Here is a 26,871-nt window from a genome sequence, read left to right as displayed (position 1 = left end):
AATTTACATCCAAAATACAGCTTTCCCACGAACCTCGTGCTGAACAGCAAGATGACTCAGGCTTTAAAGTGCACCTATTACGGTTTTTCACATATTCCCGTTCATGTAGCGTGTTATATACGGAGCTGTTCGTGAATGTAAAAACATCTGCAAAGTTTCAAAAATCAAAGCGCACGACGAACGGGGTTATCGACTCCCAAAAGAAGGAATCGATTCTGAATGGCTGAATCGACTCGTTAGTGATTCCAGACTTTACTTCCTGTACTAACCTACGTAGGTTCGTAACAAAAAGCCCCGCCTCCGGTCTTCATCGGCTGCTCGCTGACAGCGGTAGACCCATCACGACAGACCGGGACGTCCGACCAATCAGAGCAGAGAATGCTCTCTAAAAGGAGGAGTTCAGACCGAATCCTTTAGAACGAATCATTTAACGAGTCGTTTGTGACACTGGGGGGAAAAAGGTAACGCTGCAGTTTAAATTATGAGCACGTTAAAGTGTTTTTTGACCTCGGATGCACGTAAATCTATCGTATGAGAGCTTTAAAACAAAATTAGGCACGTTTCAAATCCCTAACAGGTGCGCTTTAGAACAATCTGTTTATATATAATGATTTTTTTGTCATATTTCTCCAAATACTATTATTATTATTATTATTATTATTAAGATGAATCCATCAGCTATGATACAGAGTCCTGGACTGTGCAAAAGCAAACAAAAAGCATGACTTGTCCAGCCTAAAACCTTCTCCTAGATACGACGCACAACAACATGCGCGTTTACAATTTCTCAGTTACACTAAACACTTCTTCTAAAGGAGAAGTTCACCTAAAGTGCCTCTCACTTCGTCTTCTCAGATCGACCTGCACGAGTCTTAATGAGCAGAGAAATCCCAGTCCCGGCACCTGCACCGTTCCGGTCCTCATTACGAACACACACCGCACAGGGCGTAAGAATATCCGTGCGGATTTAAAACACGGAAATCGGATCTAAAACTAGCCTGTCCCTACACGGGCAATAAATAAATAAATAAATCACAGAGAATTAAATCAACGCAGGATATCTGGGTTTAGAAGAGATGGCACAGGTCGGATAGCCGGGATCACTATTGGGCTGAAATAAAAACATAAACAAACACATTTCTTTTAAAAGAATCCTACTGGAGACCAGATCCTGTAACAGACATCAGACGGGAACTGGGAACGTTTTACATATAAAGAGGCCGCGTTTTCTGTTATTAAGTATGAACTCGTGTAGTAAAGTATAAATATCTAGATAGATCGGTTTTAGAGACAGAGTTCATGTAAGTGATGTACTTATAAACGTATGAAGCTTTTAAATGAAAACAATATGGGACGGTTAGTCAGGATCGCCTCATAATCGAGGGGTCCGAAAACAAAAAGGGATATCATGCAGTCTCTGGTGTAGGCATCATAATCAGCTCCATGTAGATAGATAGATAGATAGATAGATAGATAGATAGATAGATAGATAGATGCATCATGTATGTAAGGTCAGGGAGGGGCACAGTCAGTTGGGGGCGTGCCTTTATAGAAACAGAATCAGTGACTCTGAGGTCCCGTCTTTTTGCATTAACAGCACATCCTGAAGTGTTTTATTCCTCTTACATCACAGCACTTTGCAAACATCTGAAGAACTAAATATACATATTTTTTTTTTATCCATTTATAGGTACATTTATAGGTAGTTGTGGAACATCTAGGAAGTTCATGTTATTACCGATTTCATAACCTCTATAAAAACAGTCGCTCCCTTACTAGCCCCTCTCTCTCTCTCTCTCTCTCTCTCTCTCTCTCTCTCTACCGCAGCCCATAAACGCTTTGGTCCCGAAGACGTTGGAAGACTTAAAAGCTACAGCTTTACCTCCAACCGTTTCGACGTACTGACACCGGAGACTCCTTCCATAAACGTTACAGAAAAATAATAATAAATCTCCTCACAGGAAAATTCCTCCTATAAACCATTTAAACCGTCTGTGTAGTGTCTGCTATACAAGACCGTGCGCAAGTAGTTACCATAGGAACGATAATGTCCTGGAACGAGCGCGTTCGTTTAAACCTGTGATTTGAATCCGGCAGCGCAGTGGATATAAAACACACACACACCAGGTTCCCCCCCCGATCATGTGACAGATTTGCTAATCACTACACAGGATTGTGCAAGCCGCTAGAAAACAAACATTAAGCGTGTGTGTGCGAGCTCGGCGAGTCACGTCTCTCTCGTACGGCGCTCGCACGTTAAACAGCCGCGTTACACGCCGACCCTAAAGCCGATTCGAGCCCAGACACGCTGCAGCCAGACGCGCTTCATTACCGCGCGTTGACCAGAATTATCTCTAGAGGCAAACACGCCCTGGAAGTTTCTGCAAACTTTACACGCCGGCTCCCTTTCTGAATGCGCTTTCATTGGACCTGGATTCAGATAAAAGTATAGAAAGCAGGATAAAACGGTGAAAAAGTTATTAATCGCCGCCGCAGACGACCGTCTTATAACGAAGAACAAATACGCAACAGACGATGAAAAGGGGCGGGAACGGCTCTCGGCACATTATCCCGTATCTCATGAGACGAGGCGGACATCTGTGCCACGGGTTATGGTGTTATCATATATATATATATATATATATTTATACACACACATATATAACATCACTAAAATTATTCCTTAAATAAAATGAAAGTTCTGTTTGGTAAATTGTTACCAAATCTATTGGCACCATGTCTTTAAATTGGTCCAGAATAAGGCATCTGTCTGATGATATCGATGATGACTGTATGTTTAATATATCAGGATGTGTCACATGACTACACTGTGGTGAAGTATAAATGCGTACAGCGCGTCAGGACATTAATCAAGACATAAAGAACAAAAAGACTCTTACCGAGAGGAAAGGTGACACGAGGGATGGCGTGAGTGTGCCCGCTGCTGCTGCTGCTGCTGATGATGAAGAGGATGATGAGGGAACCAGTGAAGCCCCGTGGCTGTACAGACGCCATTCTGGCAGCAGGTGGACGAGGGTGAGGACGAGGACGAACAGGTGCACTATCTGAGAGCGTTCGGCTCGGCGCTGCCGTTTCGTTCTGCAACGCTCCAGTACGCGCTCGCGCGCCGCTTCCACGGCTCACAGGAAGTCAGCGTCGTCATGTCATCTGTTACGGGAAGACGAGAGGCTCCGTTAATTGCACAAAAAGGGGCACGAGGCAGTCATCGTTTCCTTGTCTGAAACGCACTTCCTCTTTCAGAGGCGAGTGTCAAACACACGCGCAAAAAAATAAAAAACACCCTTATTTCATCGGCGTGCTGCACCGAGATCTGACGACAAGTTAGATAAATAAATAAAGTATTCCCAGGAGGAGTAAGGTGCAGGATTATGGACCGGGGCAGCAGAGGTCAACTCGAACAGTAATGCGGAGAAAAAGTGCGATATTAATATTAATAAACAGCCCTCGTGCAAAATAGAGCAAGTTTTCTGGGTTTTAGAACTCTTTCCATCAATTCAGAATAGACTTGCGTCCAAGAGCTACGGATTTCGAAGCCGAATCTAAACACCACCAGCACGCACGTTTATTCCCGACAAAACCCTGAACCTACAAGACCTCTCAGCGTGTGTAGTGTTCTTGTACAGAAATCAGTCAACGCTTCAAGGGGTTTCAACAAATCCAACTGAAATGCGACTTCTAATGACTTCTCCAGTCTCGAAAGTATTCAACCCCTTCGTGGCGGGCTTCTTTAGTACTTAATAGAGCAGGCTTTTACTGTTATGAGCTGCCGCGAACGAGATGCAGATCTTCGGGCAGCGTTCCTCAGGAATCTTCTCCCGGTCCTCATGATCGATGGCGTCCAGTCCAGTGATGTTCTTGCGTTTCGGCCGTCTTCAAATCCCACCGGAGATTTTCTGTGCGGTTCGAGTCGGGTGACTGTGATGGATCTGTAGGATCTTCCAGGATTCTTCTGCACCCAAGCCTTTGTGGAATTTGAGGTATGCGTGGGATCATTGTCGTGTTGGAAGATCCGATGACGCCCGAGCTTCAGCTTGCTCACAGACGGCGTGACGTTTTCTCCTGGGGTTTCCTGATACTTCAATGAATCCATCTCTCCTTCCACACGCTGCAGGTTTCCAGCGCCAGAGGATGCAGAGCAGCCGCAGAGCAACACCGAGCCTCCACCATGCTCGACTGTGCACAGAGTGTTCTTTCTTCATTCTTCTTCCTCCAGACGTACCGCTGATCCGTCGTGCTGAAAAGTTCCAGTTTTGTTTCATCGCTCCAAAACTTCTGTGGATGATTTATATGATTCTGAGCGACTTTTCTTGTGCTTTTGTGCAGCAGTGGTGAACGTCTTGGAGTTCTGGCATCTAAACCTTCTGCGTTTAGTACGCGCCTTACTGTGCTCACTGAAACCTCTTGCTCTACCACAATTCTTGACGATAAACACTTTTGCTAACAAACTTTCAGCAAAAAAGTAGCAGTGCATTAAAAAAAAAATTATGTCTATGACATTAAGTACTTTTTTTTTTTTAAATATTGGAGATAACATTTTTAGTCATAAAAATAGAAGGAAAATAAATGCATCTAAAAAAATGTTTGAAATATTAATATAAACATTTTAATGTCAAATCAACTGCTTTCTTATAATTATAAAAATAAAATATCGAGGTCGGATCATCACATCGTCCATCCCTAACCCCAAGTGTTGACGACTCCTAAAAGTGCAACACCCTCGTGTAGTCCTGCGAGAAACGAGGCTTTCTTCCCTTCAGGAAGAAGAACGCTACGGAAGCAGAGCGCTCACAACAAACGGAGGACTTCAGGTCCGAAACACCAGGATTTCCAAAACCTCCAGACAAACGAGCTTAACTGTTCCTTCTGGTTGTTCCGTGCTGAGGAAACACACCTTACAGCAGAATGAGTCAGACCCGCCGACAACAGTTACAAGGAACGCTGCTATTACACAATCCGTTTCAGCTGTCTTTGTTGTTCATAGAACACGAACCTCACGGCGTCTGAGACCGGCGCAGCGAAAGATCGACACGACTCACTCACACTCCGGAGCTTTCCTTCGTTCAGTCACTCAATCACACACAGACAGACAGACAGACAGACAAGATGGAAAGAAAGAAAGACAAGCCAGAAAGATAGGACACACCGAGCCAGAAAAGAAAGAAAGAAAAGCTAGGGAGAAAGAAAGGATGGAAGGAAAGAAAGAAAGAAAAAAAGAAAGGAAGGAAAAGACAGAAAGAAAGAATCAGACTGACAATCCAGTACCTTCTGATATGAAAAATCACCTGGACACATTTTAACAAAACTGTCTAACTTATTTCCTCCAAAAGGACTCAGCGCACAGCACTCCTCTACAGCGCTCCTCCACAGCGCTCCTCTACAGCGCTCCTCTACAGGACTCAGCGCTCCTCTACAGCGCTCCTCTACAGGACTCAGCACTCCTCTACAGTACTCCTCTACAGGACTCAGCACTCCTCTACAGGACTCAGCACTCCTCTACAGGACTCAGTACTCCTCTACAGCACTCCTCTACAGCGCTCCTCCACAGGACTCAGCACTCCTCTACAGAGGCCCCCTACAGGACTCAGCACTCCTCTACAGGACTCAGTACTCCTCTACAGGACTCAGCACTCCTCCACAGGACTCAGCACTCCTCTACAGAGGTCCCCTACAGGACTCAGCACTCCTCTACAGGACTCAGCACTCCTCTACAGGGCTCAGCACTCCTCTACAGGGCTCAGCACTCCTCTACAGGACTCAGCACTCCTCTACAGGACTCAGCACTCCTCTACAGGGCTCCTCTACAGGGCTCAGCACTCCTCTACAGGGCTCCTCTACAGGACTCAGCACTCCTCTACAGAGGTCCCCTACAGGACTCAGCACTCCTCTACAGGACTCAGTACTCCTCTACAGGGCTCAGCACTCCTCTACAGGACTCAGCACTCCTCTACAGGGCTCCTCTACAGGACTCAGCACTCCTCTACAGAGGTCCCCTACAGGACTCAGCGCTCCTCTACAGAGGCCCCCTACAGGACTCAGCACTCCTCTACAGGACTCAGCACTCCTCTACAGGACTCAGTACTCCTCTACAGGACTCAGCACTCCTCTACAGAGGTCCCCTACAGGACTCAGCACTCCTCTACAGGACTCAGCACTCCTCTACAGGACTCAGTACTCCTCTACAGGACTCAGCACTCCTCTACAGGACTCAGTACTCCTCTACAGGACTCAGTACTCCTCTACAGGGCTCAGCACTCCTCTACAGGACTCAGCACTCCTCTACAGGACTCAGCACTCCTCTACAGGGCTCAGCACTCCTCTATAGAGGTCCCCTGCAGGACTCAGGGCTCCTCTACAGGGCTCCTCTACAGGACTCAGCACTCCTCTACAGGACTCAGCACTCCTCTACAGGGCTCAGCACTCCTCTACAGGGCTCCTCTACAGGACTCAGGACTCCTCTCCAAGACTCCTCTACAGGACTCAGCGCTCCTCTACAACACCGATACAGAAACTAATAGAAATATAAGAGGGGAAGGATTCAGTGACTCTGCGCGTAGCAGGATATAAAGTGTAGGAATAAAGCCCGACTCAACTCTTCCCTCCGTGGGGTTTAAACATGATCCAATAACATCGAGAGTTTTATTCCACAGCGATTTCCCAACCTTTACATTTTATCCTTATTAACCAGTGACGTATTCTTTTAACCTGTTGATATTTACATTACCGCTGAGGAACGTCTGTGAAAGAACTTACTGTGCAGTCACGTCCTCCTGGGAAGTTCAGTGTACCTTCTCTTAACGAACTACAGAAAATACAGCGCCTCTACGCCTGGAAAATGAAGAACAGACAACGCGCATCAACGCTTTTAAAAAACGCTTTTAATCGACTTCCGGAGCCGCCGTAAACGTTACCGTCACGCGTTACATCGTAATCAGGAGACGCTATCGCACTTTGTGTAGGAAATTACCTTGTTTTACTGTAAATAAAAAAGCTAATTCAAAAAAGGCCGACAATAACTTGCTGCCCATCAATCAAGGTGCTACGTATACACACGTGCGTCTACGTCTCCACTTCCCTCCGCGTGCCGCAACTCGCTTTATATAGAGCGTCCGGGTCTTCTGACTTTCACAGCTGCGACTGCCCGAGAGCCCGACGCAGTACGGACACATTTTCACCAAATGTCCGTGCGCGTTTTACGAGAGTTCTGTCGAGCATTTCTACCTCGCACGGTATCGGCGCCATGGTCGCGGTCTTTACGCCTCCCGGTTTACGACGCCACTAAGAAGAGACGAAAAAAAACGCCCGCGGATTTCACCCGTCAGGTTCGAGAGGCTTTTCGACACGGTCACTTCCGGACACTTCATACAGCTGAACTGGATTTGAAAAACAAGACGGCGGGACCGTCCGCGCACTGCGGGTCAAAAGTTTGTGGACGCCCGACGGAAACGTCTCTCGCGATGTTTAAAAAGCTTTTGATCTGAAGCTGTGTGTGCGCGAGTAAACGTGTGAAATCGGCGGCGCGGACAAAAAATATAACCGTCCCGGCATATCCGTTTCTTTCGTTAGACTAAAACGAACATTTTATTTACTAAATGAATCTTTATTTAAAAACGGACGACTCGGCGCGACAGATCCCCAAGAGCAGCGGGTAAGAGCGCGGCGTCGGTGTGAACTCCTCTAATACCGTTTAAAAAGCATCTCGCGGGAAATTCCTCAAGAAATCGGGCGAGAAAACGCCAAGAAGACATTCCTGGAATATTCTAGGCGGAAAGGGCGTCGACTTTGAAGATGCTACTGAATTATTTTGATTTATTTCGGATTTTTTTATCACGACATAATTCCCGTCGCTCCATTTGTGTCACTCCAGAGTGTCCATGACTTTATTATTATTATAAAATGTGGAGAAATAATAAATCAACATAAAGAATGACTGTGTAAACTTTTGACTGGTAGTGCACACACACACACACACACACACACACACACACACACACACACACTCTCTCTAACATTAGTGATTCAGTTAGTGGCCAAACTTGAATGGTCTCTTATTAACAAACAATAAAGCTAGCACCTAATTATATACTACTGTATCCTCATTCATCACTGCAAGCATCTCAGCACGCAAACACACACACACACACACACACACACACACAGCATGCATCAGGATACTTTATACCAATCCTCACTCTGTATAAACAAGGAGGTTTTGGTCAATAAGTAAAGAATAAAGCACGGTTCCATCATTACTGACGCAGAGGAACGGATACTACACCAAACATGGATCCTTTTTCCCCCAGCAGCACGTCCGGAAGTGTTTTATTCCTCTCACACCACGGTGCAGTGTTTCCCGACCCGGGGTGCCGCGAAAAAATCCGTCAAACCTTTCTAAACCGTGTATAAAACATTGAATATATACGATCGACATGTGATGTGTGAAATAATCAACACGGATAGAGAAATAATACGACAGACACACACACACGCGCATAACAATAATGATAAATGATCGATTAAAAAGAACTCCTTAGTAATTAATGAATAATTCCCTCCGCCTCGACCGCCCTCGTCGGTCTGCGTAAAGTGTAGCGCAAAAGAACACGGACAGATTTTCTCAAACGAAAAGCTCTAGATGTTTCTGGACCGTCGACTCCATCCTCGTGCAGCCGACGCTGTACAGCGTTAGTGTTTGTGTAGGGTGCACAAACTTTTGAAAGTATTCAAAAAGGGTGCCGTGACAAACTATGTCGGGGAATTTTTTTTTTTTTTATGTAAATTTAGTCGATATGCACGATACATTTGACGTCGGGGGTCGTCTGGAAAACGCGTGGAGTCGTAGGAGCACCGTCCCCTGAAGGAAAACGTGACCGAGCCACTGCTCAAGTTCACGTTACGAAGTGCCGACACTGGAGACTCCTTCCAGAAAATGTCAAACAAAACACCTGCTTAAAAGAAAACTGCACTACATCAGCGATTACAATTACGTTTATTTATTCATTTTAGCTTTTAAGCAAGCATCCGGCGTGCGGAATTCCTCTCCAAGCCGTTACTATAGAAACGATAAAGTAGTAGAACGGGCGCTGGAATATAAACCTGCCTTGTGTCTGCAGTTAGAGAAAACAAAATCAACACCTTCTGACCAATCAGAATCGAGCATCCTGAGGTTACCGTCTGCGTGGAACATCTGGGTTCTCCCACACACACACACACACACACACACACACGCTGGTAGGTGGATTGCCTAGATCCCAGAAGACTGGCAGAATGTTGCGTGCGATGATATTATTATGGTATGCTGGAGAACAGATATCTGACTCATGATTAATTGTAAATAAATCTCTTCTCTTAAAAGGCATTGCTCCATTTGCTCGATGACGCAATACTGTCAGATCAACAAGAATCCCAGGGTTTGTACAGATGGACAGCCGTCTCATCAAATGACTCACGAATCACTTTCTGAATCTGACACGTGAATCACTTCGAATCACAAGACTAAAGTCGGTGAGTCCTGTGACAGCGTGTGTACACTGCAAAAGTGGAATATTCCCATTAGTGATCTCATGCAGCCAACACACACACACACACACACACACACACACACACACACACACACACACACACACAGCTCCGTTTAGATTTCATTCTACATTCAGACCGAATCGTTCAGGACAGAGTAGATGTACTTTTACTGCGAGTCATACATGACAAAGTAAAACACAACCCCTTATTCCACAGCGCTGCTGAATTCTCAATTCTGATTGGTCAGAAGGCGCCGAATCACGTCCTATAACAGCAGCTCTGGCGCACGGGTTATATTAAAGACACGCTCGTTCTGATTATCGTTATCGTTTCTATAGTGACGACTCGCTCACGGCAAGACGCTACACGATCCAAGACTAACAGCAGACGATAAGATAAACGTTCTGCGGCGTAAAGAACACCGCGTCACCGTTAACACGGCTAACTCGCGTTCCGTAAGGAGTTGCTCGTTTCCCGCTCACGGAAGGAGTCTCCAGTGTCGGCGCTTTCTAATCCCAGAACCTCCAGGAGTTTACATTTCACGCGTCGTCAGTACCGGGACAGGCCGCGTTGTTGTTGTTGTTACTTCAAGGCTGGTGCACGAAGGACTGCTTCAAGTGATCCTGCTCCACAACGTTAAGCGAAACTACAAGCGGATAAAAAGCGCAGACCGCCTTGCTAGCACCTACAAGATGAACACGTACAGGAAATGACTCCGCTTCGTTGAGTTTCCGATAAAAAGCACACCCCTAAGTGTTTAGCAGTTTAGCATCGCGTTCGTCGTCCCTGCTTCAAAGTGCTTTTGTTCTTACTGCACCCCGAGTAAACGCCACGCGTCAACTTTTAACCGCCATCAAAACGCTCAACCGGCGCGAAAACGTCGCCGGACCGTTCGTCACCGTTCTGCCAACCCCTCGTACTTCGGGTTTACCGTATCACAAACTGTGCAGAAGAAGCTCTTCGGGATGACGACCTCATCGGCGGGTTTCAGGAAGCCTGGACTCCATGCTCGAGATGATTAACTGCGATCGCGTCTCTCCGGGGTGAAACGCCTCGCGTCTGTGACCGTAGCGAGCGCGCGCGAGCCTGCGCACGTCCGTCCTGCGCGACACTCCGGTGCTGTGATCCGCCCGGACAGGACAAGGTGCTACAAGCGGATTATACCTTTAACAAACATGCACAAACCGGTACAGTAATCACAGCTGTACACCTCTCATCAGTCCTCACACACACACTAAACCCTACCCGTGTGAGGAGTACGGCCAGGAAGATTGGGAGGGGGGGGGCGAGTCTGTAGAAACATCACGTGTGTGTGTGTGTGTGTGTGTGAGTCTATAAAATACCGGAGCATCCAGATTCTCTCTCGCTCATATATCAGGTTTAGGTGTGTTTACAAGGAAACAGGAAAATCACTCCGATCAGGACTGACTAGGACCGAAGGCTTTTAATCCCCCAGCTCTTCCTGTTGATTTCTGCTCACGCCGAGACTCCATAAAGCCTGTAGCGCTCTGCTCCGTCTTACCCACGGGTACCGTGGCGTATAAAGCTCTCGGGGAAGACGGAGACTCAAGGGCACGAGGCGCGTCAGTGTTCCAGCGTACGCCGGAGTGTGCTTGTTTATCGCCTCACGATGATCTCATGGTATCATCTCACGATGATAAACAACGGCGTAGAATTCTAAAGATAATGGCGTGTTAAATATAACAAACACCCGTGTAAAGTTTACACGTTTATCCCGTGTTGACGAACAGCCGTGCGATTAAGGAACGGTCGACCCCGAGCGTCCGGGCTGAACGTCAATCTCCTGAGAGCTCACACCGAGGTATCACACCGTGTGTTTAGAACGTCGGGGGGGTTGATTTATTTATGAAATAATAAGGTTACAATGCATCGTCGTAATAAAAACCCGTCGGGGTCTGGTCGCTGTACCATGAATCTTTCCTACTGTCCCTGCTCTAACGCGAGTCTTCCGAAGCGCGCTCGTATAAGACGAACGTGCAGCGACACGTAGCAGAGGCGAGCGATGACACTCCGGCGTGACGGCAGCCTTTTCCCCTCCGCCCGGTACAAAGGAACCGTTCACGACTCCCAAACTCCAGCGCGGCGCCTGGGGACGAAAACCGCGAAACAGCTATAAATCTGCCTTCGTCCTGAAATGCCTAACGATCCGAACGTGTCCTCGGGCGACCGAAACACAACATTCTGGAGGAGTCTGTCGACGCAGGCCACATGTTTGTGCTGCTGAGAAAGTCTGGAGGCGGACAGATGTCGCCGAGTTGAAGAGTTTTTCCAGGGTGTTCTCGACATCCCATAATGCTCAAAGTTCCAGGAAGCGCAGCGGACCGAAGACGTTGTCCCTCTGGCGTTTTTAAATAAATAAATAAATAAATAAATAACTGAAGCGATGGCCCGCGGGGCTTCGTGCTCTGGTTCTTTCGCACGAGGACACGTAGCCTCGTTTTTCAGAAGGATTCTTCTCTCCGTCTTCAATCGGAGTTCGTGACTTTTAAAAAATAACATTTTTAAAATAAAAATTTTTTTAAAAATGAGACATGACACCAACGTGAGAGTTCAGTTACTCGGTCAGAAAGGAAGAAAAAAAAAAAAATCGCAATATTTTACAAAAACAAAGTTATTTATTAAAAGGACAGTGCTGGCTCAGTGGTTAAAGGCTCTGGGTTACTGATCAGGAGGTCAGGAGGTCAGGAGGTCAAGCCCCAGCACTGCTAAGCGACGCCGTCTGGGTCCCGGAGCGAGACCCTTAACCCTCAACTGCTCACGTGCATGAATGAGAGAAGCGTACGTCGCTCTGGATCAGGGCGTCTGACGACATGCCACAAACGTAAGAAGCATGGCTCGCTATTTTCATTTCTCTTTTGGACAGCGGAAGCAAATATTTCTTCATGACGGTGAAGTGAATGTCGTCGATGATCTCGTTACCGCGGCGCCTGTGGAGGGGCGGGATTGATTTATTAGGCAGAGAGTGAACGGTCAGTTCTCGAGGTTGACGTGTTGGACGCGGGAAAAACGCGCAAGCGGAAGGATCCGAGAGACTTTGACGAGGATCGGATTGTGACGGCTAGACGTCTGGGTCGGAGCGTCTCCGGAGCGGCAGGTCTTGGGGGGGTGTTTTTATTGGTGATGCGGCACAGCTTTAGTCCTTCAGCTTCCGCCGCGAGCTCGTCATCCAGCGGATCGCCGACCGCCCGAGCACGGACGCGTCGTCGAGTCCGACGTCCGCCCCAGCATCTCCACGTCGGATTTCACGTTAACGTGACGTCGAACGTGGCTGGAAAATGCAGAGTCCGGAGCGTTAATAAGGTTTACGGTCATACGGTGACGAAATCTAAAACGTCCTCCCGGTCAACGTTCAGACACACGCGACATCGTTTTTCAATTCCATCCGCGCGCACTCCGCATTTACACGAACACACACCTACGAGGACTCGTTTCCCCATACCGAGTCACCAGACACGAACGCAGACCGAGACACGCACACAGAGCGTGCGTTCACACAGCAGGACGGCTCAGGGGCCGTGACTTTCTTGAAAAGGGGCCTGTCGACACCTCTCACTTCTCCTGCCTTCTTCACTTCCTGTCGTCATTTCCTTTAAAGCGAAAATGTGAACCTGAGACCTCTGCAACCGTTCTGCTGCTCACCGCAGAGGCCGTGGCTCCGAATGCAGGGTAGAGCTGCGCCGGTGCTAAATCTCTCAGCCAGGACCAGTTATTCAGAGCGATATCGGACGATAATCATGGTCCGATACATCGGTACGTCTCTGATGCGGGGTGGAAATCAGGCTCGTTAACCGATGGGCCAGATGTAGCTCGGGAAATACTGAAAAAAAATTCCTGTCGCAGAACTGATAAACAAATTGGGAAATAAATAAATAAATAAATAAATAAATAAATAAAGACAGACTAGTTCAGCAACTCCAGGTTTCGAAAACATGTTGCGGGCGATCGCATGCATTTATGTAAACGATCTCGCTGAAGGCAGCTCATCGAGAAAAGACGGCGTGTTCCCGCAGAATAAATGGAAAGAAACGAGAATTGACGGTTGAACGTGAACGGCGACTCGAACGGTGCAGCCGGGTTACTCGCTCATTCGGACCGTTTTCTTAGCGGGAGCTTTCCCGCAGCCGGACCTCTGGTCAGGAATTTCACCTGAACGCCCCCGATCTAAACTGTGCATGGGCTCGGAGAGACGGGAAGGATTTCGTGATAGCGGGCCTGCTCGTCTCGTCTCGCCTCGTCGATCGTTTCTGCTCCGTCACAAAGCTCTAGGCAATCAGCCAGTTCCACATCTACACACCCGGCGCTAACCGTCGTCTCCTTCCAGCTAAACCCGTGATGGAGTCGGTTCCCCCCTCTGCGTGGAGCGTGTGGGGACAAGCATTCTGAACAAACAGATCTACACAAAGCTGTATTTATCTCGCATCACTGAGGGAACGAGGTGCGGAGTGGACTCGGACTTTTATACGCAGCCGTTAAAGCACGGTGTAATCCCAGTTCACTGAAAGGTCGACGCAACAACCCGCCGGATTACGGGAACTTCTACAGCACTGGTCCGGGTTCTGGTCGGGGAAGAGGTTCTGGTTTGAGACTTTAATCCGTGCGAAACCTGAGGGTAGAGCGAGCCGTTAGTAAACATCGGGCGTGGCGGGCGTTTTCACTCTGAGGCGCAGCTCGTCTTCCAGCGCGCCTTCCGTGTGCATGAAACACTGACAGGGTGAATTACAGCACGGTGACATACTGCGGTAAACAAACCCGTAACCGTTACGCAGATACGCTGCTACACACAGTTTACAGACACGTCTTCTCTTTCATAAGGTGCAAAACAAGAACGGTCTTAACATTCCACCTTTTCCTTTACCAAATTATTAAACCCCTCACAGAGACCAGACCCTCACACTAACTAATCCCCTCACGCCGTCCAATCACACCGTCCACACCCTCACACCAACTAATCCCCTCACACCATCCAATCACACTGTCCAGACCCTCACACTAACTTATCCCCTCACACCGTCCACACCCTCACACCAACTAATCCCCTCACACCGTCCAATCACACTGTCCAGACCCTCACACTAACTAATCCCCTCACGCCGTCCAATCACACCGTCCACACCCTCACACCAACTAATCCCCTCACACCATCCAATCACACTGTCCAGACCCTCACACTAACTAAACCCCTCACACCGTCCAATCACACTGTCCAGACCCTCACACCAACTAATCCCCTCACGCCGTCCAATCACACTGTCCAGACCCTCACACCAACTAATCCCCTCACGCCGTCCAATCACACCGTCCACACCCTCACACCAACTAATCCCCTCACAAGGTCCAATCACACTGTCCAGACCCTCACACTAACTAATCCCCTCACACCATCCAATCACACTGTCCAGACCCTCACACTAACTTATCCCCTCACACCGTCCAATCACACTGTCCAGACCCTCACACCAACTAATCCCCTCACGCCGTCCAATCACACTGTCCAGACCCTCACACTAACTAAACCCCTCACACCATCCAATCACACTGTCCAGACCCTCACACTAACTTATCCCCTCACACCGTCCACACCCTCACACCAACTAATCCCCTCACACCGTCCAATCACACTGTCCAGACCCTCACACTAACTAAACCCCTCACACCGTCCAATCACACTGTCCAGACCCTCACACTAACTAAACCCCTCACACAGTCCAGACCCTCACACCAACTAATCCCCTCACACCGTCCAATCACACTGTCCAGACCCTCACACTAACTAAACCCCTCACACCATCCAATCACACTGTCCAGACCCTCACACTAACTAAACCCCTCACACTAACTAAATCCCTCACACTAACTAAACCCCTCACACCGTCCAATCACACCGTCCAAACCCTCACACCAACTATATATTATATATGTGTGTGTGTGTGTGTGTGTGTGTGTATCTCCTTCTGAATACAAATTTTTAGCCCCATCGACATTCTTGACGAATGCCTAAAGCACTGTTTAGCGTTTAGTGTGATCAGTTTAGAACACAGCCAAGATTTCAGGCAAAGGAAATGTGAAGATGATGTAAAACACACTAACAGGGCCATCTCCATATGGAGTGTTTTCTCCTTTACACAAGTCTCTACTGAGATTTCACAGGTCAACTACGAGAGAGAGAGAGAGAGAGAGAGAGAGAGAGAGAGAGAGAGAGAGAGAGAGAGAGCATTTGAGGGTCGAGAGAGGAAAGAAAATGCCTTGGGAAGGGAGGGGCTGCAAGAAAAATAATCTGTGCACTGACAAATATCTCTCCATTTCACACTAGCATGCAAGGCTTCACTACCACTGGATGTTTCAGTGTGAGTAATGAAGGGGGGGTGGGGGGGGGGGTGTACGACAAGAGGGCAGGGTCCTGAGGTTTGGGACGTATCCCGACTTCAGCTGCACTTTAAACGAGTCCGAGAACCAAAGCAAGACGCTGTACACGTGGAACGAGATCCAAAAGAAAACATGTGCAGACAGAATGCTCTGGAGACTCTGACAGCACATGCAATGAGAACTAATGAGGAAATATCGTGGGCTGTTTCTCGGTCGTGACTAACAGGGCAGGAAATGGGAAGATGCACGCAAGAATGATCACAGCTGGGTCATACCGAGACTTACTCAGAATGTCTTCACACAACATCCTGTGTACACACGCAACACACTCACTGCTCACTTCTTCCTTCATCTCCTCACCCATTACACTGTTATACTCATGTACTACTACTACTACTACTACTACTACTACATCACCAGCTCGGTCTGTTACAACACCCAGGATCCATCAGAGGGTCTCTTCTCATCTCACACACACACACACACACACACACACACACACACACACAGCGATGATCTCTAACAATTCCCACCGAACCTCCAAATTTCCCTGTCGAACTATCTGACGTTCAAATATTTACGTATTTAAACAGGAAAACGTTCCACTTTTACTGGAACGTTATTGCCGAAGTTTTGTGCGCACGTGGCCGGGACACACACGTCCTCGTGAAGCGTCTCGTTCCAGATTTATTCCCACTTCGCTGTTATAACGCGCTGCACTCGCTCTTCTGGGAAGGCTTTCCAATAGATTTCGGGGCGTGGCTGTGGGGATTCCGGGGCGTGGCTGTGGGGATTTCGGGGCGTGGCTGTGGGGATTCCGGGGCGTGGCTGTGGGGATTTCGGGGCGTGGCTGTGGGGATTTCGGGGCGTGGCTGTGGGGATTTCGGGGCGTGGCTGTGGGGATCTGTGATCATTCAGCTTCAAGAGCGTAAGTGAGGATGAGGACAGGTGCTGATGATGATGTGAGGAGGCTCCAGTTCATCCCAAAAGGTGTTCAGTGGGGTTTCTTCCAACCTTATCACTTAACACAGCGCGTCTTGGTGGAGCTCGCTTTGTGTACCGGTTTGCACCGCTTAGCTCTAACGCTACAGCGCACAGAGACTTCCTACACAACGGTGCGCTTCTAATTTTTTGGTAAAAGTTTGGTGAAGAACCCCACGTGGACGTGACGGCCAGGTGTCCACAAACTTTTGACTGTAGTGTGTTATTCTTTAATAAAAGTCGGGGCTTTTCTTTTTTTTTTTTTTTTTTTAAATCATGGGTAATTTGCCGTCACAGATGAGTGACGGATCATCTCGGAACACGCCGTTATAGGAAAATGACGAACCCCGCTTCGTCGCAGCGTCCCGTCGCTGTGGGTTTTCCTACACCCGCACATCCTGAAGCGTTCTCTGCCTACGTTTGGCATCTGCGCCAAGCGCTGATCTGCGGACGGACATTTTAAAAGCTGCAGGATGTACAGGAGGCTAATTGTCGTTTGGATGTCACGGTGACGTCTGTAAGCCGGTGTCGAGCAGGTCCGTCTTGAAAAAGAGATTTATACCACAATGGGACTGACCTACTAAACAAAAGGCGCAAAGAATTCAAGGTTTAAACCTCTCCTTCACCTTTTCAGGTGTTCACCGTGTCTGAACAGCACGACTTACCCGCTCTGTCGCTCCCCCGAGCTCAGTCCCGCGCTCTATTCACCGCCGTACTTCCTCCTCACGAAAGGTTTATTTCCTCCTCGGCGCCACGACCTGCTCTGAAGCACTGCGGCAGAAAATAAGCTTTTAATGCTCTCCACTCGAGTAGGTGCTGACAAATTCTTACGCTCCGTCACACACGGCCAGCTCCACCTTGTCTGAGATCCTTCTTAGTAATCAGTAAACACGTCCATGCGGTGAGTGGCTGGCGTGAGGGGGTGTAGGTACAGTAGATAAAGGAAAATTCCTGTCCCAACACATTTACGAACCCGGGCATGACGCAACGAGCTGAATCAGGTGCGTTGGAGCAGGAAAATGACCGAGTATTATCTTCACAAACAGCTATGAATATGCAAATTAGAAGTTCTTCAATGTGTTTATTAATACGGTGAAAAAAAACATGCTGGGTGCATGCTGGGACAGGAAAATAATCCACGAGGAGGTGCAGACCAACGCAAAGCAGATCATTTATTAACCAACAACACGTTTTTATTAACCATTACGCTATGCAACGTATCGCAACGGCAGACTTTCTGACCAATCCGATTGAAGAACACCGGGCAGTGGTGGTTCAGCGGTTAGGACGTACTGGTTGGAAGGTCGTGAGTTCAAACCCCAGCCCTGCCAAGCCAGACTACAAACGGAACACTTCCTGCGTCACTTGAACACCGAAATACTGAGAAAGTCTCTGCAGAAATGGAAAGAGGTGACCTTTGCACAGTGTAAACAAATAAAACCCAAACATTAGGATTATCATCAGAACAAGTTAGTTCCTGTTATCGGCTGTAGCATAATAACAGATATAAAGACTCTCGTTTTTTTCCTCTCCCTCTCTCGTAGTTAATCAGATTTTAAAAAGAAATAAAGAAATAAAGAAAAGGCTGCTTGTTATGTTACTGTGAAACTTGAACGTGTGAAATCCTCCGTCCTAAGAGAGGACTTTTCCCGAGACACGGGAGACTCCTTCCCTCGTTCCATCGCCGGTCTCTCTTCTCTTTCCCCTCTTCTGAAGTTAATAAGAGCGGGAAAGAAAAAACACTGCAAAGACAGACAAACGCCTCCTTCCTGAAAACTTCACCGTGACCTAACGCTACAGATTTCTCCCTGTTACAAAGCGCTGACGCTGGAGACTCCTTCCAGAAATGCTAAACAAACAAACAAACAAACAAACAAAAAAAAATCACCATAACAATTTCACACTTTTTTTTTTTTGGCACGTTGTTACTATACAGTGCGTACAGGAGGGTTTTTGTGTGATTGTTGAGGACAAAAACAGTTGGTTTTTCTGCAGCTTTTTTAAAAAAAAAACAACAATCGATGCAGAGTTTGTGCTTCTTTTTTTTTTTGCAGGAAAACTACACGAATAAACTGGCTAATGAGTCGATGAAGCCCTCGTTGAAATATTGCATTTTAGTTTGATGCAGTCGCTATGGAGACATCATTTTTAACAATACCATGTCAAGAAAACTGTCCGTTCTATAAAAATAAAACAAACAAACAAACAAATTTAAGGCTGGAGAGCCCTGGACTATAGTACCACCAATCAGGACACACGCATTAATATATAAACCCTGTGATTTGCCTGGCAGTCGGAACTACTTTCCGAGCTAATGATATTCCTTCTGACCAATCAGAGTCGAGATTCCAGTTCAGTTACAAAACCGCACTAATGAACACAAAAAATAAACACACACACACACACACACACATATAAATAACAGCGTTTGAGCAAAAACTCACACACAGCTTGTTATTTATCCTTACAATCTCAGACAGACAGACGCTAGCTGCTAGTGAGCTAATGTTTTCATCAGGTGTTTGATTGTGCGTGAAATGCTCGCGCTCCTGCACGCGCTGTAGTGTCAACACATACGCGAGCAGAAAACCCTCCGCTTCTGGTTTTAAACCCCACTACACAGCCTTGTCTCTGTTCTCTTCTGCATTAGGAGCCGTGTATTTAATCACGTGTAACGTTGTATTTTCTGCACTCACACGTCCATGCGTTGCTCCGCGCCGTGTTTTCACGTCCAGAGTTTTTATAACGTTACTCCTCCTTTATCTCGCGCGCACGTTGCAGAAACGCTAACGTAAAAAAAAAAAAAGCTAAAAAGCCGTCTGAAGCACACCGCCTCTACCTGCACCTATGCACAGCGAGAACATCCAGTCCTCGCCATTTTATGTGGCTTTCGGTGCTTTTCTCGTAGTCGTAACGCGGTCACGTCGCCTCTCGCGCACACGCTGTTATGCGGGGATACACAGAGCACGAGGGGACGTGTCCCAATCCGCGAGCCCTAGCTAGGGAGAACACTAGGTGTAGTGCACTACGGTGGAGCTGAAACCCGTTACGTCATCGCCCTGATCAATACAACGAATACTATCTAAAGTATATCATTATTGTCATTGATGATGATGATTTATTTGATATGTGTGTTCCTTGTATTTCTATATAGTTTTTTTTTTATTTCTTTTTTGCCCCTTGTTCATTATTATTATTAATAATAGTAGTAGTAGTGGTGGTGGTAGTAGTATTAGTATTATTATTATTATTGCATATATATACAATAGTTTGTCATGCCAAAGCAAATTGAATTGAAAATGTCTGGGAATCAAATAAATAAATAAATAAATCAATGAATCAAACCCTGCAGAGGGTGTATGTAGTGATGTGTATTGGAAAGATTTAAGCTGAACACACCTGTGAATTTTGTGGATTGGGGAAAAAAATAAAATAAAATAATAATAATAATAATAATAAAAATAATAATAATAATTATGCAAAAATATTTGTTTCATTATTGAATTTTGTGACTCAAATAAATAAAGTCGTGTCCAATTTTTTAATCACGGTATTTTGATTGCGACTCACACCTCCAGGGTCGGGGGTTCGATTCCCGCCGCTGCCCCCTGTGTGTGTGGAGTTTGCATGTTCTCCCCGTGCTGTGGGGGTTTCCTCCGGGTACTCCGGTTTCCTCCCCCAGTCCAAACACATGCACGGTAGGCTGATTGGCGTGTCTAAAGTGTCCGTAGTGTATGAATGGGTGTGTGAGTGTGTATGTGATTGTGCCCTGCGATAAACTGGCACCCTGTCCAGGGTGTACCCCGCCTTGTGCCCCATGCTCCCTGGGATAGGCTCCAGGTTATCCCACGATCCTGATGGATCAACGGCATAGAAGATAGATGGATTTATTCCTTTTTAAAGCCTAGCTGTACAACAATATTAAAGAAATTCTCTTGCAATGTGATTGTTGGATTTTTTTTTTCTTGTTTTATTTTATTTATCATTAATTACAACCTTATGGTTTATGTCATCTCTCCGACTCATGATGAACTCGTGTTAACACGTCTGCAGTTATGCATGTAATCGCATGTCCATCGCAGCCTTGCGACGGCTTCCTGATCCGGTCATGAGAATGATCTCAATACATTCTTATTTGTCAAAGGCGTTCTTAAAGGCTATCTGAAAAAATATACATAATATAAAATAAGTGTAAAAACATCTTGCTCAAGCGGTAATTTCCCCCTCGTATGGAGACTTTTGCGACACGCTGTGTAATAACCTCGTATCCTCCTGCCAGATGTAATAGCTGTACGTCTCAGACACTGAAAAGTCCAACAGAATGGTCGTTCAACTCGGAATTCCTCGGCGCATCCATCTTACCCGACCAGACCTGACGTCAGGGGCGCCGCTAGGGTTTCTGGGCCCCCTGGCTAATCTGTACTACAGGCCCCAAGCCCCCACCCCATAATTATCATTTCTTATTGCCACGTGTACCAACAATCACTATCAATAAGCATAACAATTACTGCATATTTAATAAGAGCCTGTAAAGAACTACATTTGAACAGTTTATTAAATTAACTGAAATTATGCATTTATCATGCCCTTAGAATCGTCCTAATGCCCCCCCCCCCCCCAACCCCGACCAATACGGTTCCCCCTGCATGACGTCACAACCCTATAGCGGCGCACGTCAACTGTAAATGGTAAAATTCCCTTTGCATCATCGTTTTGTACTCCGTTTCACTTGAATCGATTTATTATGTAGCTTTGGAGATGCGAAAAGATGTTTGAACAACTTACTAACGCTGGTCAAGATCATTTTTTATGAGCAAAGACAGCTGACCTATCCAATAACACATCGTTTCTCGTCGCGAAGACACTTTCCACGTAGATTTTCAATATGTTTATCAAATTCAGAGATGGGAAATCGAGTACAGCAGACTGCAACGAGTCCCGGTATTGCATCGCCACATCGCGTTTATTTATTTATTTATTTATTTAACAGCAGCCCGACCTCTCAGAGTATAACATGACAACCGACATTTCTCTCCTCTGCCTAACGTCAGCTAAGTTAACTAGCTGAAGGACGCAGCTTCTACACGTAAAAGTTTCTCTAGATCACCTCATCCTGTAATCCGGAAACCATCGTGTCTGTGGCGACAAATTAAACCCAGAGGACGATCTACAGTAAGTCATCCGAATGAATCCTTGAAAAAATAAATAAATAAATCATGCTTTTGAGTTTAGGTGTACTTTGACTACAGACAGCTGATGAATGAATGTAGCCATTAGCTGATATTAGCCAGATGGAACATTGACGTTGATATATTATACAGCAGATAAGCCTATAAGACTATATAACAATCATGTATTTTGAACACCCTGAAAGCTCATAGCAACGGGAGAACATTTTGTAACTTGAAATGTCTCATAGCAAGTCTTGACAAACACAGGAGTTCTGAGTAACAATAAATGGATTTCTGGGAATAAAAAGTGTATATAGGTGTGACGCGGATATGATAGTGCATTACGTCTCACTACAGCTCTGTGACTGTAAAGTAAAACGAACAGTCTATGGATGAAAAGTGACCCGGTGAAGTAATGAACACGTCTCTGGAACGGTAACTACGCTGGAAAAACCCCAAAACAATAGAAACCATCACAGAAACTCTAATGGTTTCAACTATAAATTCCATTACACACCATCAGCTGTTAACCATTAAAACCATTACAATTACTGGTCCTCAATGGTATCCACTAGACATAACATGCCACCAATAAAAGGCAACAGATTACCAGTAGAGACCCGCAGAGACCATTACAGTTTCCATTCAAACCAATTCAATTCCTGTTATAACCATTAAAGCCATTACAAATTTAATTTGGGTTTCTGTTGTTTTGTTTTGTTTTCAGCAAGGTGGATCGGGGTGATCGTCCAGAAGACTGTACTGAAATGTACTGCACGTAGTCTACACGTGAAAATGTAATATACTGTCCTATAAATTCTCAAATACGTAGTACCACATAGCAAAAGGGGCGGAGGGTGACATTTTCAAAATGGTGGACACACCGAGAGAATGAAACCAAAAGTAGTCCAAAAGTAGGAGCAAATAATGTTTTATTGTGTACATTTCAGCTGTTAAAATGAGCCGTTTCTATCCGGTGTGAGGTACCATGCTGTAATTTAGCACCATGTTGTAAAAAATATATATATTACTGTTTAAGACTTTTGTTCCAGTACAAGCTTTGTGACGTACTGGACGCTAGTATGCTAATGCTTTTGAACACCTTAGCAACTGTGTACTGAGGGAAAAAATATAAAACTACAAAACATTTACTTCTATCAAACTACCTAGAAAGTCTTCTATCAAAGACTTTTGGGAATGAAGTTGAATTACACTGTGGTGTTTGTTTGCTTTTTAAACTACTCTCCTAGGTCGTGTGTGTGATGTTTACACTTGGTTTAACACTTCATGTAGGATATAACCTGCTGGCTGGCTAACGGTTACCAAGCTACAATTAGCAGACTTCCTCACACAGGATAAACTGCAGCTGGTGTATAAGAGCACCTTCTGGTGAAAATGTATATCCTGTGCACTAGTGACATCTAGTGGAAGTGTTTAAATACAGCCGAGTCACCTAAACGGTGCTATATTAGACACCTAGGAAGCAATCTGAAATATAATGGATCTATTTTATAACCTGTTTTGATTCAACATTGCTGAGTTTCTCGACTCTGATTGGTCAGAAGATGTTGATTTGTTTTCTATTACAGCAGCTCTGACAATCATGCAGCTGCAACTCATTTGTATTTTTATTTAATATGCTATAGTAACGACTTACACCTGCGCTTACAGTCGACGTTCCACATAATCTAAGTCTAATAATAAATAAATTAAATGTTAAGCCCTGCTGAAAACTAAATAAATAAATCAATAAATAAATAAATAAATAGAAACCCTCTGAAAATGTGCAATAGTTTTAATGGTTATAATGAGAATTGTATTGGGTTTTAATGGAAAGTGTAGTGGGCCCTGTGGTTCTGTAATGGTAATTTGTTGGTTTCTATTGGTGGCATGTTATGTCTAGGGGATACCATTAAGAGCGTGTAATGGTAAAGGTTTTAATGGTTCGCTGATGGTTTGTAATGGTATTTGTAGTGGAAACCATTAGAATTTCTGTCATGGTTTGTTACAATATAACAAAGAAAAAGGTGTGACCATTGCTATGATGATGCTTTCTGTACGGATACAACATTAGATGTAACTATAAAGAGTTAATAAAGCACGACATGTCGTTCGTTAATAAATGCAGAATTGAAGTGATTGGTGAATTTTTGTAACTCGGTAACTCAGCTGCGTCAGGCCACCACGTTGTTGATTAGTTTCATCTAGCAGCATGTTTTATTCCTTACTGAAGTCATGCAGTGTGTGCTTGATATTCTGCAGATTAATCCCCAGAATCATTCAGGATTGCTGCGGATCCGGAGAGTATCACGGAAATACACCGAGGATGAGACACCGGTCCATCACAGGACACCTTACTGTAGCCAATCCACCTACTGGAGGTGTGAGGAAACCCAGAGGAACCCCACATGGACACACACAGTAACCCGAGCTCAGGATTGTAACTGTGCCACCTAACAAAAATCTAATTAGTGAGTCTTGCGTGCACACACACACTCACACACACAAACCCAATCACCTTGGCTAACATTGCTAAACATGTACACCAATTTATACATAGTGTATGATTACTGTATTAAAATTCATTATAATGGTAACTTACCTATTTCAGCCAGTCAGTACGTTTAAACAGTAATCAAGGACAATGTCCTCACTGTATCCAGCTCTCCGCTGCTGCTAAGATAAACCCGTGCACAGTTGAACTTATCAGCTTCTTCAAAGTCCATCCATATTTTAAATTTTAAAAAAAGCAAAAAACCTAATGATAATGGTAATAATAATAATAATAAAGCTGCACGCATACAGCTTCCAGTCTGATTTATTATAATAATACAATCTAGTCTGTCTTTCAAGTTTCTCCCAAGCTGCACACTGGTTAGGACAAAGTAGCTGCAGTAAGAGGATCCACAAGAGGAGAAAAGAGGATTTGAGGATTAACGCTGTCCTGGAAACACGTCTCCAACCCAGCAAAGATTAAACCTGCAGAAATACAGATGCAAAACAAAAAAATGCACAAGGCGACATCATGCTAATACTAGATACTGTAGGACTCCCCTTTCCTTCTTTAATCTTGCACCAGAGTGATGAGGCTAATCCAGCTAAAAGTCAGCCAGTATCTTTTCTGCAAATACACACCCAGATCTTCCTGCGCTTGCATACTCATGTACTCAGTAAATAGTCTGTATTTACAAAGCGGAATCTTCGGGCGATAACCTGCCTCCAAACATTAGGACACATAAGCTAGGAGACGTAAACGTCTCCTACCAAACTGCAGTAAGGAAAAGTAGAGAAGAGAAAAGGTAAATGAATCACATGAAAATGAATCACATGTAAATGAATCACATGTAAATGAATCATATGAAAATGAATAAATCAATTAAAACGAGGAAAAGTAAACCCTGTTGTTCAAAATGGCCGCACTGATAATGCTACAGATGTTAGTGAGAGTGTGCTTTCTTCGTGTAGACTACTGCAGTCGACAGTCTGTGTGATATTTGAGTCAAATATTTACTCTGTGTACGTGTGTGTACAGAAAAGATTTCGGATGGGATGAACATCGTTACGTGTGGCATCACCGGTTAAAGCTTAACATGTCTTTGTGAACTTTTTAACGCGAGTGCCAATTGAACTACTTCACTGCGACGCTGAAGGTCTGAGTGTAGCACTGAGAGTTGCACCGGCGACCGTTCTCCAGAGCTATATGTTAGAAGTGTCGTGTGTTAATTCGACACTGTTGCGGCGCAGCAGCGACGACTGCACACACTTCCTCGCCACGGCTCACAAAGGTCACATTGATGTTATCATAAAGGGACGATATACAGGAAGAGCAAACAGCGTGGGCGTCGCGTATTATAGGTCATTCCGCCCTGCTCTCGCTCGCAGCCTCGCCTGCGTCGGTGTTTACGGCCTGCGTGTGGTTTAGACCAAACACTGCAGCGCTGAGCTGTTTCTCTGCAGCCACAGACACGGATATAAACACCCTGGGGAACATTCGTGACATGCGTTGTGACAAAAATACTCTTTATCCCAAAAAAATTTTTTTAAATACGTTCACAAGCAAAATATATTAACACCGGCTGTTGTTTCTGTTAATGCTTTTTAATGTAAGGTAAAATTGTTATATTTGATTCACGCACATAATATATACAAATTGGGCCGAGTAGCTCCATTTTATACCTACCAGAATGCTTTGTCAAATTTACCTAATATATTCGTTATTATTATCTATGTTAAAGATTATTTAATGCAAGTAAACTATATATATACATATATATATATATATAAATATATATATATATATATATATATATATATACCGTAACTTAATAATCTTATATACACCTAAATACAGTTAAGATTGTATTTAATATCTAATAAACACATTAAACACGATTCAAGACAAAAGACCCGTCATTCATTTAATCATTACACAACTATACTATGAAACTATTTTAAGCAGCGTTTTAATTAACACTGGCGTTAACGAGTCTCCAAGGCTGCTAATGTACTTCTTTTACTTTTTTTTAAATGCAAGAGTTTTGTAAAAGCATTAAAGAATGTTTCATACGTACATTAGGGTAATAACTGTCAATTAGTCATTAAATAGCTTAATAAATCTGAAGCTAGCGTAATAACCACTTCTTTCTCTTTTTTTAGAAGGAAACCGGAAAAAGGAAAATAAAAACAGTGAACCCAGTGTGAACTTATCCAATGAATACGGTATAGAAATATATGCATGCTGCCATCTGAGCAACCCCTGAGAATCCAGTATGTATGCAGAGCTCCTATGTATCTA

The 26,871-nt window shown here is 45.2% G+C and overlaps 2 protein-coding genes across 8 annotated transcripts in view; both read right to left on the bottom strand.

Moving 5' to 3' along the window:
• Positions 1 to 19,870, bottom strand: part of sema4ab (sema domain, immunoglobulin domain (Ig), transmembrane domain (TM) and short cytoplasmic domain, (semaphorin) 4Ab) — a 46,571-nt gene extending 26,701 nt beyond the window's left edge. The window contains exons 1-2 of one of the 7 annotated variants that reach the window (XM_053684070.1): positions 19,602 to 19,870; positions 2,901 to 3,168 (exon numbers count right to left, since the gene is read on the bottom strand). In XM_053684070.1, coding sequence (XP_053540045.1) covers positions 2,901 to 3,015 — 115 coding nt within the window. In that variant the 5' untranslated portion in view covers positions 3,016 to 3,168; positions 19,602 to 19,870. The other 6 variants (XM_053684072.1, XM_053684073.1, XM_053684069.1 and 3 more) reach the window with 6 other exon arrangements.
• Positions 1 to 26,871, bottom strand: part of syt11a (synaptotagmin XIa) — a 201,391-nt gene that overhangs the window by 26,701 nt on the left and 147,819 nt on the right. The window lies entirely within an intron of this gene.

Source organism: Ictalurus punctatus, chromosome 12 (genome assembly GCF_001660625.3).
Source record: "Ictalurus punctatus breed USDA103 chromosome 12, Coco_2.0, whole genome shotgun sequence".
Lineage (NCBI taxonomy): Eukaryota > Metazoa > Chordata > Actinopteri > Siluriformes > Ictaluridae > Ictalurus > Ictalurus punctatus.
This window is presented reverse-complemented; position numbering and strand designations above follow the sequence as displayed.